Here is a 14,184-nt window from a genome sequence, read left to right on the forward strand (position 1 = left end):
TAAACGACACATTGCTTCACCTACAATAATTAATATGCTACAGTCCTCTCAGTCTGGCACATTACAGACATTTGGGACAACTCTGAGGATAACAAGCACCTGATGGATCAGGTCAAGGACCCATCTCATCCAACAGCCAGGTCTCACAGTAAGAAACTATCAGCCCCAGACAACATGGGCAATGGTCAGGGATGAAGAGAGCACCAGACTAGGTAAAGCTAAGCTTTACCCAAGTTACTTACAGTAACTCAGAGGAACAATGAACTCCAGGTATTGCCAAAACACCTAGTGAAAGACAATCTATTGCCCACTAGGTGGCAATATAGGTTGCTCTCTAAGCATTTCCTGTTACTTCCTTGATTCTCTCCATCTTTCTTTCAAAATATATGCACAGATCCCGTTGTGCACTTACCACTAGAATAATTCAAACCATGGGATGAACCCAGGCTCCTCAGAGAGGGCACAGAAAGATTAAAAGCCAAGACATATGATAGACTAATCCTGACCAAAAGAGGAAATCCCCAAACTGTTACTGTTTTGATAGATTGTCATAATATGAGCCTTGGTCGGACGCGGGTGGCGCTGTGGTCTAAACCACTGAGCCTCTTGGGCTTGCTGATCAGAAGGTTGGCGGTTTGAATCCCCGCGACGGGGTGAGCTCCAGTTGCTTGATCCCAGCTTCTGCCAACCTAGCAGTTCAAAAGCACGCCAAAAAGTGCAAGTGGATACATAGGCGGGAAGGTAAACAGCATTTCCGTGCACTGCTCTGGTTTCGGTGTTCCGTTGCACCAGAAGCGGCTTAGTCATGCTGGCCACATGACCCAGAAAAACTGTCTGCGGACAAACGCCGGCTCCCTTGGCCTGTAAAGCGAGATGAGCGCTGCAACCCCAGAGTCGTCTGCGACTGGACTTAACTGTCAGGGGTCCTTTACCTTTACCTTTTTTAGCTAATAATAATAGCATAATTAGGAAGAAAATAGATGCTAAGTGTAACAACTTACAGGGTACTTTTAGGTATGAACCACAGGGTTGGAACTGATTCATTTGCCATCTCTCCATCAGTGCATTATAGGATCACAAGGAAGGCATGTCCCACCACGTAGAGAGCAGTAAAGCAACACTCTATCCAGACATCCTCCTAGTGTGTGAAATGTCTGTGCTATGTAGTTGAAATGGCAAAGCATGGAATAAGAATCCTATCACATTAGTCAGCATACTGAGTCACGGACTGTCAGTTTCAAAGGAGAATTAATTAGGTGTTAAAAAGCAGAGGAAGGAAGACAGACAAAGAGGGTCTCTGCACCTGTGCAATCATATGTCAATGCAATAAAATCCAATCTGAGTGCAATTGCAAAGCTGCTTTCAGACTGAGAGTTGCCTCTAGCTACAGGATCTGACTTCCAGTTGCTTGGCATGTGATGGGTGAACTGGAGCAGCACAGCCTATTAAGAGTGTATGAACCTACTAGGGACGCAGCATTCAGAAGTCTCTTATACTACAAGTTTCCATTTGTTTGCACAACCACAGTGCACTCTTGGAAAACTGCTGTTCCAGAAGTATGGCACTGGGTGTAAACGACTGCCGTTGTAAGCTGCGCATTGTTAGAACGAATCTGCAATGCCTGCAGTTCAGTACATTGTCTTTTGAAGCTTACATTAATATGCATTGACTGAATCATCACATGAATGGCCTTCTAAATCTAGAATGAGCCACAGGCTGAATGCTCATTTAACTACTAAGGTCAATCTATGCATATGCAGCACATTAATTCAATAGCGATATTATGTAAAAAAAAAAAAATCACAATCCGTGGTCGGCCTGATCATCAAGGGAGATTCGGGACAGACAAAAGGAAATAGTTCTTCACACAATGCATGGTTACAACTATGGAATTCACAGGGTATAATGATCACCACTGACTTGAATGCTTTGCTAGATGCTGGGGAGCATATGAGAGAACGGGCTTTTGCACTGATGTCCTGCTTTCTGCTTCTCAGAGGCACCTGGGAGGCCACTGTGCAGCAAAATGCTAGACCAGATAGCCCTCAGGTCTGGTCCAGCAGGGCTCCTCTCATATTCTTAAATCAATTTGATATAATCCATAGCAAAAACAAACAAACCATGCCATGGGCAGTAGTAAACACAAGCTTTACTCCACACTTAGTATTCTTTCTAAATGCACAAAATTGCAATCTGAGGCAATCCTTCATAGGGCTCGCCAAGGACCCACTTTACAAAGGTTCCCATCAATGTGACAAATGTGGTTCTAAAAATTTAAATACAGTCTTTAAATACAGTGAAGAGAGGTGAGTTTGAAAGTTGTACATAAGCCATTTGTATCTGCCAGGATATGTAATGAAATGATATATTTCTATCTATATGCAGTGCATAGAGTTTGGATCAAGGAGGCATCACGGGGGGGGGGGGGCGCGTTCCTCCAGAAATGAATTTTCATCAGGGAAAACACAAACAACAGTACTGTTGGAAATATTTTAATTAAACTAGGAAAACAAGTATTCTTTTTTTAAAAAAAAATCAGCACGGGTTCAGTAAGGAAATATCACTCGGGCTGTGTGTGTACAAGTGAGCATTTCAAACATGTTAGTCATCTGTCACTCATATAAACAGTTGTATTTCTAGGAAGACTAAAGCTACAGGGGGGAAAAAACCACCAATGCAATGTATGGTTTAGTTGTGGTTTAACTTTGGGAAAGCCTTGGTTCAAAGTAATAATACATTTGCAACGTAGGTGGGATCAGATGTTGACCACAGAAATAACATTAACAAAAGGAGCAGCCTGTAGAGAATAGAAAGCATACATAGAGAACAGAAGTATCATCTTGAAGATTGCATCGGTTTTGTACCTCAGAACTACATGAAAATTATTTTATTGGCCAATACATTTCCACTGAACATGCAGGTTGTTGGTCAAACGTCTAATGTTTCCTGTACCAGCACAGAGATAATATAAGCAGTCCACTGCTTGCTATTAACAGATAACATGAAATCCAGCTCATGTTTCTACTTAAGGGTCAATTTCATCAGGTATCACTGTTAAAATAATGTCTTCATTGCCCCTACGTACTACCAAGCTGAGTGTATTGTCCTTTTTGATAATGTCACTGACATCGTTGGCAGAGAGTATTGGTTGCCCATTGATGCTTATAATCACATCGTTTTCTTTCAGGCCTCCGCTGAAATACAAAGAGGTGGAAAATAATTACTTCAACTGCAAGAAACATATCTACTTTCTGTAACAGCCACCCCCAAGATACCAAACCCACAACTCTTAAGCAAGAATGCAACAGATCTTTAGCAAAACAGGTGATGAGAGACAGACAGAGAGATAAGAGAGACCTAGAGAGAGAAGCTATTCAAAAGGACAAATGGCAGGAACATCTTCTGAAAAGCTGGGGCCTTTCTAGATCCTTTTTAGAAAGTTCTGCCTTTCTAGTTCCTTTGTGCTACTACACAAAATAGATTTCACATGCTCTCTAGGTGGTGTAGCCTTAGCTCCTCTCCCTACTCTAACCTATGTGCATTCAATGGTGACAGAAAAATCAAAGTTGAGCTTACAGTGGTGCCTCGCAAGACGAAATTAATTCGTTCCGCGAGTTTTTCATCTAGCGAATTTTTCGTCTTGCGAAGCACAGTGTCGGAAAAGTTTTGGAAAAGCTTCAAAAATTGCCAAAAACCTCAAAAAAGGCTACCACACCGCGTTCTATGAGTTGCTCCTCAAAGTCAAGTCGCAACTGTATTAAGGGTGTTAAGAAAAAGGAAACAAACTTGCAAAAAACGCAAGATGTTTTCGTCTTGCGAAGCAAGCCCATAGGGAAATTCGTCTTGCGAAGCAGCTCAAAAACCGCAAAACCCTTTCGTCTAGCGAGTTTTTCGTCTTGCGAGGCATTCGTCTTGCGGGGCACCACTGTATTCAGCAAGAATAAATCCATATATCAAGCTGGATGGTGCTCTTTGAACAGAGTTGGCAGAAGTCACTGACAGCATTAAGGCAAATGAAGAGGATACAGCATCTTTCTCCCTGTATCATCTTGCCCTTTCTTGTAGACAAATTCTGGCTCTGAGTTATGGAAACATTAACCCAGCTAGCGGGATGAGACATGATTCAACCCCTAAACATAATCAGTTTATAGCAGTCACCAGCTACTGTCTCATGCAGAGAAATGCCTTACACAAGCACTTCTTTCAGAAGTGTTTCCCCCCTCCCCACAGAAGTTCTTGCACGGATTGCCATTTTATGATGCTTAAGGGGGGACACCAAAGTGAGAGTGAAAAAGGTTTATTTCACTCTCTCTTATTGCAGCTCCATGAAAACAAGCATAGTATGCTGTACAAATAAAAACATTTAAATTGCATGCATTAAATTACTGGTGATTTCAAGCTACTTGTGCAACAACGAGGCACAGAACCCCCCCTTTCAAGAAATGAGCATGGGGGTCACAAGGATTCGAAATATGTGCTTATGGGTCAAGAGAAGGGTTCTATCTATCTATCTATCTATCTATCTATCTATCTATCTATTTATTTATTATTATTATTTCTATACTGCCTTCTTCTTCTTCTTCTTCTTCTTCTTCTTCTTATTTCTATACCGCCTTCATCCAAAGAACACAGGGCTGTTTACAATATAAAATCACAAAAATGCACAACATAATAACAAACAAAAATAATAACCTCCCACCCAACCCCCATTTAAAAGGCCATAGATTGTTTAATTAGCCAAAGGTTCTGGAAGAAGAGAAATGTAATGAAGGTGCCAGGCAAGTCTCCCTGGGGAGAGCATTCCACCACTGGAAAAAAGAGCGCTTACTGTATTCCAATGGTGGTGACTGTTGTGGCCAAGCGTGGCAGCAAGAACAGAGGAGGGAAAGAATTCAGCCCTTCGTGGTCCCTATTGGCCTCGGCTGGTGTCAGAGGCTGGTGGGATTGCCCACCAAATTTGAATGGGCCAGAGATGGCCCCAGAGATGTGGGCTGCGCCTTACTGGCAGACCTAGTGAGCACAGCGCCCCAGGAGGCCACCTGTGGGGCATAAAAGCAGGCTGCACTGCCAAAAGGGCTGTGACCAAGGAGCATTGGATCAAGAGTATGGGCGTTGAGGACAAATGTGGATCATTTGCAGGGAAGAGGACCAGGGGAGGCAGAGGAGGAGGCGGAACAGGCGGCGGAAACCACCGTAAATCGGTGTTGCTTTGTCTCTCCCTGCTATGGGACCTGCAAAGATCTACCCCCCCCATCTCATCTTCTTTCCAGTTCAGGTGTGGGCTGCGAGAAGCAGGGGAACAGGAAACTCAAAAGGAGCACTGGTCTGCTTTGCGGAGCTCAGTACTAACAGGAGCCCCGTGAAAATGCTATGCAAATAATAGCCACAAATTATTATTCTTGTTAGACAAGGAACTCCAGCAGCTACAACTTTCACCCTGTTTTAGCAGCGACTGCATGACACAATCACACGATACCATAGCCGTACCCAAGTACTGAGTGCAGCAGTGATAAGGGCAACTGCTGGGTCAGCTCCCAGCTTTGGGACAACTGTGGGCTTGCGTTTGGGATCCTGCCATGTGAACTTTTTGCAACTGCATAAGCATAGCAGCTGGGAAAAACAGTCTATTAGTCTCCCTCGCTCTTCTAAATATTGCTCAAGACTCTAACAAATGGAAAATGGCAAAAATCATCTTCTAGATTTATGGTGTTGGGAAACCAACAGATTTCCTGAAATAGCAGGCAGGTGTCATCTGAGGATAAGAACTTTCCTGCCATTAAACAGCATAGTTAAAGGCCTGCTAGGTGTTTATCCTTTAAGTGAATAGGTGCAGGTTTTTGAATAAAAGGGGTTCTTTAACTTACGCCTCAGCTGGTGTATCTGGAATTACTTCAATAATATAGGCTCCAGAAATGACGTCAGGGAAGTCTTTATGGCGCTCCTTCAGTTCTTTAGCTTTGCTAGGAAAAGCAAACCCAATCAAGTTAAATAAGAAACATATTTCCAGAAAAGCAAAACAAGACAACATAGAGGACACTCTTTTACTTTTGACGTAACCTGTGCAAATTTCCTAAGTCTAAAGAAAGAAAGAAAAATATGCCGCCACCATTGAGAAACATTATTCTGGATAGAAGTGCACAGGAAATTTTGCCTTACCAATTTGTTCGTTTTGCAATTATATTGGTTTTTGAAATCAGTATTGCTTTAGATCTAGAAATGTCCTAAGCCTTTGAGTTTAAGAAAGCATCTGAGGCTTGCAAGTAGAGAATGATTTCTCCTTTTTTTGGCAGATTTTGTAAACTCTTTCTATGTCTCTGAATATCAGATTCTAGCTCTTCTGCTAAGCAGCTCTGCTACTTAACAATTGCCAGGGAAAAGATGAAAACCATCTGTCCGTTGGCTTTGCAAATTTAAAAAATGGGCTGCAGTGTATGGCAATGGTAATCCAGAAAAATAAACAAGGATCCAACTATGTCCTCCCCACCCGCAAAATGTAAGCGTAACTGAAAATTTAAAATAAATGAAAATCATCCAGAACATAACGATCCAATAATAAACAATTGTTATGATCAAACATATATGATGTAAAGAGTTTCCAGCTGATCTTTCCCTCAGCAGCGCCTCAGAGCTGGCAAAACTCTCATTGAAAAGTAATGGATAAAGGGACAATGCAAACAGGAAATGGTGAAGCAGTAGCAACCATATCATCAGTATACCATTCCTCCTGCCTCAATTGCACCTTTTCTTTGTCCGCTCATCAAAGACATTGTATTTAAGAAAGAGGGAGAGAAGGCTTTCAATGGTTTAAAAAAAGATGGAAGTCGTATGGGGAAAACAAAGGAGGACAGCACTTTGAGGAGACGTCGTGTGACTCCCCCATAAAAAGTGTGTCAACCATAGGCTCTGGGTGGGTGGGGAGCCCTGGGTGCTCCAGCCCCCACAACATTCCCCATGATGGGGCTGGGCACCCACACTTTTTTGGGCTGGGGCCGTGCATGCCGTGGGGTCCTGCATGTCTGATGTCAGGATGCCTACTCACGTACGCGCGCATATGACATCAGCATGCTACAGGGTGTGCTGAGGTTGGACACATGTGCACCCATGGCATGCGTCCTGGGGCCTAGCCAACGGGCCTGGTGTCAAGAAAGAGTTGCAATTCCAGGCTAGTATATTCCTTGTCCAGAAACACCCACCCTGAAATTTTTAAACTTACCTAGGAGTAAGAGACATCATCCGTATGCCAATATATTTCTTCTTAGTTACAGCTTTTCCTGTTTTGAGAAGGAAAATGTAGCATTTATGTTGATTCGCCTTTCCCATCTGAACAGGAGACATTCTACCCCAATGAAGCAGAATGATGTGGGAGATACCACTTCAGAATATAAGTGGGAAGTAGTATTGTTGAACACTACCTCACATAAACAATATTATAATAAACCAGCACACAAGGGTGAAAGATTTGCTGGTGGGAGAATCCTGAAGTTTGAAGTGCTGCAACTTTTGTATACTGTGTAGCATGGCTCTTACTTCAGAGCAGATATGTGTAGGATTGAACAAATTCAGTGGAACTTATTCTCATGTAAATGTATATAGGACTGAAGGTTTACTTTACCAGTACAGTACAGTACCTTTAGCTTGTCGGTCGTGCGACTCAGTGAGGAATTTTTTAATTTTGTCCGATGGTATTGCAAAGGAAATCCCAGCAGTGACTTTCAGAGTATTAATACCAATCACTTCACCATCCTGCAGTAGTGTGAATAATTAAGTAAGCATGAGCGGCCCAAATAAAGACTGCAATTTCTATCACACTTTAATCTGAGCTGCTGACCTTGCGTGTGATCTCTTTGTCATAGCTCCCTGTTCCTAAACTGATCATGAACTGAATGTACCCTGGAAAATTAAATCTGCCCCCCCCCCCCCGTTTTCATTTGGGTGAAAGCATCCTTCACTCTTTTTCTTCCCCACCCGCTTTGAGACTCCTGAGTGTGAAAGGACCAGGGTTTAACATCAAGACAAGCAAGCTCGATGCGACATGCTTCCATGCATACGGCTCCACGTTCGATTCCTGGCATCTTCAAAGTCAGGTAGCAGAGCTGGGACATTACTGCCCAAGAGTTGAGACAGCTGTTGCAAACCAGGACAGACAGTTCTACTCAAGGGAACGACTTGGTTATGAGATCAGGCATCGCCCCAGTCTTTTCTAGCTGCAAAAATATGCTCTGCACAACAGCTTGATACTTTCTCTTAAACTAACCAAAAAACTTTCCTTCAACTGGTTTCAAGATTTATTTTTCCAACAAGACTTACTCAACATGTTTGCTTTAAGGGACTCTGTTGCATTGAAATAAAAAAAAAAAGAGAAAGTAGTCCATAATTGTAGCTGGCCTAAATTGAGTTTTATTTTATTTTTTTAAAAATCAAAACGGACAAAACCTTACAGGTATTTTTAATGTTTGCTTTTGGAGTAAGCAATAGTTCTATTAAATGATATGACATAGAAAACTTTCTTTTTAACAATAATAATTTTGCCAAAGCTGCCAAATAGCCTTCAATGGAGGAAAATGTGAAGTCACACAAAAAAAACCAGAAGACAACAATGGCGTCAAGGCAATCCTCAGAGGACTCTAATCCGTTTATCTGTAAAACTAGCATGTTAAAAAGAACTGGCTGAACTTCTTCATGTGCCACTATTTATGCAAAACTTTTCACTGCCTCACAGAATGGGCTTTCCAAATCTTGATAATACATTTCATCAGTTTTGTGAAGCCAATCTCTGCTATTTCCATTTTGCCAAAACAAAGCAAAGCCAACAGGCAGTGTCTTTTTCTTGGCATAAGAATTCAAGTCTTCCATGTTCTTGTACCGCACAAGCTTTTGAGTTGCTCACAGTGCACTGGCTAGGCAGACAGTGGCACTGAAATATCACAAACTAATACCAGAAGGGTCAGCATCCCTTTGACTCCCTTGGGGGCTTAATTCTGACTTACACAGAATCATATTGCTAGCATGCTGGTAGAGAGAACCATGCGGTAAACATAAGAAACTGACACAGGGAGTCTGCTAATATGCCTAGTTCGGAGCAGGGTGGAAATAAGATTCTAAAGAATATTATTATTCACTGAGAAAATATGCTACGTATTACGTTTATTTTGAAATATGCACACAGTAAATGTTTTGAATACTGAACTCCAAGAGCACCACACCATTTACCAGCACCAACATTAAAGAGTGATTAATGAGTCTGATGTTTGTACAGGCATTTGTTAGCCTTCCTCTACCAATATGGGGAAAAGGGATGGGAGAGAGGCAAGAAAATCAATAGTAAAATCCAAAACACCAGTTAGAAGTACTATTAGAAAGAAACTCTTACCAGGTTTACTAAAGGTCCTCCAGAGTTTCCATACTGTAAATTTAGAAGAAGAAAAATTGTCTTTAATCTTTCTTTTTCCCCCCCCATTTACAACAGTTTTTTACATTTTGAAATAGAGTTGCTACACAAAACATTCTGGGAGGGAGGGGTTCACATTCATTTATGCACAGCATTCTCTTATGGAGAGGTTACTATACAAACATGGATGGAATAAACTTGATATAGTTTCTGTAGCCTAGAATGTCTAAACTTTGCAATGGCGGACTAAGGATTAACAGACCCCCTCCGGTATTGTTAGGCTGGGGAAAAGAAAACCCTTTACAATCAATGCATGACACTTTGAAAGGAAATGCAGACTGCTTTAACTGTAGCACATGCAGTCTCATGAGCGGAAGGGCACAAAAGCATGAAGCCAAGATCTTGGAGAAGGAACATGGAGTTCAAAGGGGGCTGATATGGAAGGCTTGCCAAAGCACACCACAGACCAAACAAACTACCATAGCAGCCAAAATAAAGGTCTCCTGTGTGGAGGTACTTAAATCAGGAGATTCAGTTTTGCCATTCATTGAATAAAACAAGACAGGGAGGTCTTTTACCTAGTATTCTTTTATCCGAAAGACCACTAAATTTCAGTGATAATTTTGATGCTTTTCTTTAAACATGTCTAGAGCTTCTGTTTTTTCCAGTAAAGTTCCTGGTCACCTTTGCCTCTCTTTTAGTCTAAAAACTGCTAGACACTGATTCCTTTATTTGATGGCCTTGCGAACGAAGCTTAGGAAAATATGTCTGTTTTCTTAATTCTGTACACTCCTAGATTACAGGAAGTTAGCACAACTTTCTGAGAATTAGACCGAGAATTCTCCCTGAGAATGACCTGTTCTCTCAAGGCTAGCAGAAGAAGCACTAAAGGTTGATGTCTTATTAGTCCAAAAAAAATAGCTTGTCTCTTTAAAAAAGCCAACAAAAGAACAGCAACGTGATATTTTGGCAAACTCATTGATGGATCTTTAAAGACCTCTGATGAACATTGCCTGCAGTTAATAATTCTAAGAGAATTCAGCTAAATATAATAAAAAAAAATGTCTCTTTAAAGAGCAACCAGAAAGATCACTGCAAATTGCTTCCTTTTGCATGTTCCAAGAAACAATTTTGGCCAATCCTAATGCATCAACTTTATAGGGATGAATGACAAGGCAGCAACAGAATCTGAATGTATTTTGAGGTGAGAACCATGAATGCAAGAGAATGGCTTTGTGGAAAGTGACTTACATTGATAATTGCATCCGTTTGGATGTAGTCCATATCAGAGTTTCTAAGACCCAGTTCTTTGCCTCCTCGTTGGGTGGTGCTAACAATTCCAGTAGTCACGGTATTTTGAAGAGAAAATGGACTTCCAATTGCAACTACAAATTCACCAGGCCGTAACTCTCCTGAACGTCCGAGCAAGAGGACTGGCAACTTCCCCTAAGAATAGAGAGGGTCAAAATAATCATTAGTCAATAGCAACTCAAGCAACTTAAATAGTAACTTGAACAATGAATCAAGATATAAGCACAGCCAGCTTTCCTCCTGTATCAGGTAAATGTAATGGCAACTTTAAACAATTAAGTAATATTAATGACACTTCTAGCATAGTATTTTAATTTTCCATTGTATACTGTTTGTCAGGTAGAAGCACAAGAGGAGACAAATAAAGGGAAGGAGAATAGAAAAGTCCAGGTAAATTCTGGGGTGATGGCAAACTCTAGTGTCTGATTAATCAACTGTTTAAGGGGAAGCAAATGCAAAAGGCTCAGTTGCTGGTTCAGCAGTAGCCAAGTACAACCACTGGCTCAGGATATGTTGCTGTCTCAGTAGAAATGCTAAAGTGATGGCACTTCTCCCTCTTGGAGCCTTGATCATTGCCAAGGGCCCCATCTCTCACAAAGTCCTTTCCACTGCTTTGCCCATTGACGTGGCTAAAAAAAATACAAAGCACCAAACTAAGTAAATATCCAGTCATAAAATATTAATCTAATCCTTTTAAACTAATGTATTTCTTGCAGACATCTTTCACAAAAGAATATGTCCATCCCTTTAGAGATATAAATTAGCATTATTTATAGGCCAGTTCACCCTTAACTGGAACACCCTAAGCATAGCACTTATTGTTAATCTCCACAAAACTTCTAAAGCAGGGAATATTATGTTGAGGCAGAGAGAAGGGGGGTGGGGGTGGGAATCCTGAAACAAAATGTTTTCTATGATCTGTCTAAAGCGATTCATCTATCAGATCAAACCCTGATAAGTGTAATAGATCTCCTGAGAGACAGACACATATTTTCATAGCTTCGGGTTATTTTTGGCAAGAAAACGAGCTATATAATAAATAGTTGGTGAGTAATGCAATTATTTGCAGTTGTGCTGAGTCTTCAAGCCTGGGCCAATATTGGTGAAACACTAGTTCAAAGTCAAGTACTGTATGACTTGGCTCAAGATCATCTGTGGGATTCAACATGCCTTCTGGAAAGAGTTAGCCTTCTCTTTCTGGGGTTAAAACAAAATCAGCTGCAAAACTCCCTTCCTCAGCAGATGTTATAAAACACAGTTTTGCAAAGCAGAATGTGTCATGTACAGAGAGTTTCCAGAAGAGACCAAGTTCTGTATCTTTTGTTTAAGGCATTTTAAGGCAGAACTCCTCAAATGAGCATGTGTGAGATTTGTCAGTTCCCTCTTATTCCTCAACATGGCAATCATCATCAATTTATGTAAGGTAAAAGCGGCCTTCCCTTTTTCTTTTTTGGAGATCCTGTTGGGCTCTAAAGTTAAGTCAAAGAGCACAAATATTGTGACATCTGGAGTGCTACGTGGGGAAAATGCTCATTTGCATTACAAGTGCCTCTTCCATGAACAATAACCAGGAACACATTTGCACAGAGTGGTGTAATTTAAGCCTTACCTTTGTAAAGGCTCTTAGAATGGGAATGGATTAAAAAAAAAGACAAAAAGCCAAAAGGGCCAAAAAAAATCAGATTAGGATGAAAACTCTGTGTTGTGTTAGAGTGATATAGGTGCTACCCAGAGATATGCATGCACAGCAGTGGGCTTTTCATTCATGTCTAATTGCCTAAGCAATTAATAGGACTAGCAGCTACCACTTGTTTGGGAAAGGTGGGGAAAGGGGAATGGTTTGCAAAGGTAATCACTGCTGCAGCTATGGGCAGACATGACTTAATACATTTTGTTCTGCACACACAGTTACTGGTTCAGTACCAAATTCTGTATACATGATCCCTGTACCAGAAACCATGTGAACAGAATCCTTTTGCCAATGCGGGTCCTCATCCAGCATAGGCTGCGTATCCAAAATCCTATTGCAAGTCATAAATGTCTCTTGCTTGCTGAGTGGTTAGCATTTTAGAAAGCAATCTACAGTAAAACATGTCAAAGGAATGCTCCCACCTCGTAAAAAGAATTAACAGCAACTATAAATTCTGAATGACAAAGGAAGGGTGACTACAATGAGCTGAAGCTAAAACAAAGGCAAAATGTCACAGTGCTTTTAAAAGTCTAATATGCGTCAGTTTGTTGACAACGGATAGACACCAATTTCAAAGAAGGAACTTAATTTGAAGTTGTTTATTTAATCCATTAATTTAAGCAGGACCACCAGGTGTGCATGGTGTTTTATAGAGTACAACAGAGACCGATTCCAGCCTCACGACTGCCTAAATGAAACAGGAAAGCTGTTCATTGCATACATTTTTTAAAACAGTACTACTCTCTCTCCTGTATATGGAATAGAATAATTTTTTTGCGGGGAAGGCCCAGTATTTTGGAAGCTTCAAGTATGATTTGCTTTTTAATTTATCCTTTTACAATATTCAGGGACAGGGGAGCAAAGAGTTATTAAAGCAGAGGAGCTAATTAAATGCCTTCCAGCAGCATATAATGAGTAAATGAAAGAAGCCTGGACATGCCTAGATTTAAGTCTTTCCAAGTGCCCTCCCTGCCTCCCTCCCTCCCCATGCTGAGTCACTGACTTAACTATGTAGCCCAGAACAAACCACAGTCATTGTTTCTATCCTTTCTGTGCGCCCCCTCCTTCCTTCCTTCCTTTAATCATCCTATTATCATGTGGCCTCATGTAATGTTCATAAAACACAGACCCAGCACGTATTATTTCAAATTCTGAAATTCAAGGCTGATGTTAAAATAATTAGTCTCAAAAGCTTTGCACCCAGCATTTGTGGGCACAGATACCATCTCATTTCTCCCAGTGCAAATGTATTTGGGACAAGAGAAGCATTCAGGGACCTAAGCCAGCCATCACTTCTCATTGTGGCAAGAATCTAAGCTAAACAATGCTTTCCACCTAATACTGTGCAGGAAGAGAAGTAATTGCAAGGTTAGATTTCCAGAGGCCTGGACAGCAACACTCAATTAAGTGAAGGATTTTATGTTTGCTGCATGGCAGGATAGGGATGGGGGCATCCACAGTGCATTTGGAAATGTGGTGAGGCAATAGTGCAATGTAAAAATATTTCACTTACATCAGCTTCAAAGGGATCCAATTCAATCTAATATAGGTCAAGGCAGACTCTAAAATCTAGTACTAATCTCCCAACCTCCAATTTAGAAGTCTGTCACATCACTGACTTTGATTACAAAACTAGCACAGCAAGGAGTATGCTGGGGTAGAATCTTTTCCCCTTATGCACTAGTTATTTTACTTGCAGGAAGTACAAGGAAGAAATACAGTTTATTTATCACAATGGGATTCTGCAACTTCATTTGGTTGCATGCGGAGATCAGAATCAAGTAAGGTACATTTG

At 41.1% G+C, this 14,184-nt stretch overlaps 1 protein-coding gene across 1 annotated transcript in view; it reads right to left on the bottom strand.

The window, feature by feature from the left end:
• Positions 1–2,476: 2,476 nt before the first annotated feature.
• Positions 2,477–14,184, bottom strand: part of HTRA1 (HtrA serine peptidase 1) — a 45,118-nt gene continuing 33,410 nt past the window's right edge. Inside the window, exons 4-9 of the mRNA XM_083506187.1 lie at positions 10,640–10,834; positions 9,371–9,403; positions 7,629–7,743; positions 7,214–7,271; positions 5,865–5,960; positions 2,477–3,194 (exon numbers count right to left, since the gene is read on the bottom strand). Of these exons, the coding sequence (XP_083362313.1) occupies positions 3,026–3,194; positions 5,865–5,960; positions 7,214–7,271; positions 7,629–7,743; positions 9,371–9,403; positions 10,640–10,834 (666 nt within the window). The 3' untranslated portion in view covers positions 2,477–3,025. The remainder of the gene's footprint in view (positions 3,195–5,864; positions 5,961–7,213; positions 7,272–7,628; positions 7,744–9,370; positions 9,404–10,639; positions 10,835–14,184) is intronic.

The sequence above is a fragment of the Podarcis liolepis genome (assembly GCF_965112155.1).
Source record: "Podarcis liolepis genome assembly, chromosome: 5".
In the NCBI taxonomy this organism is placed as follows: domain Eukaryota; kingdom Metazoa; phylum Chordata; class Lepidosauria; order Squamata; family Lacertidae; genus Podarcis; species Podarcis liolepis.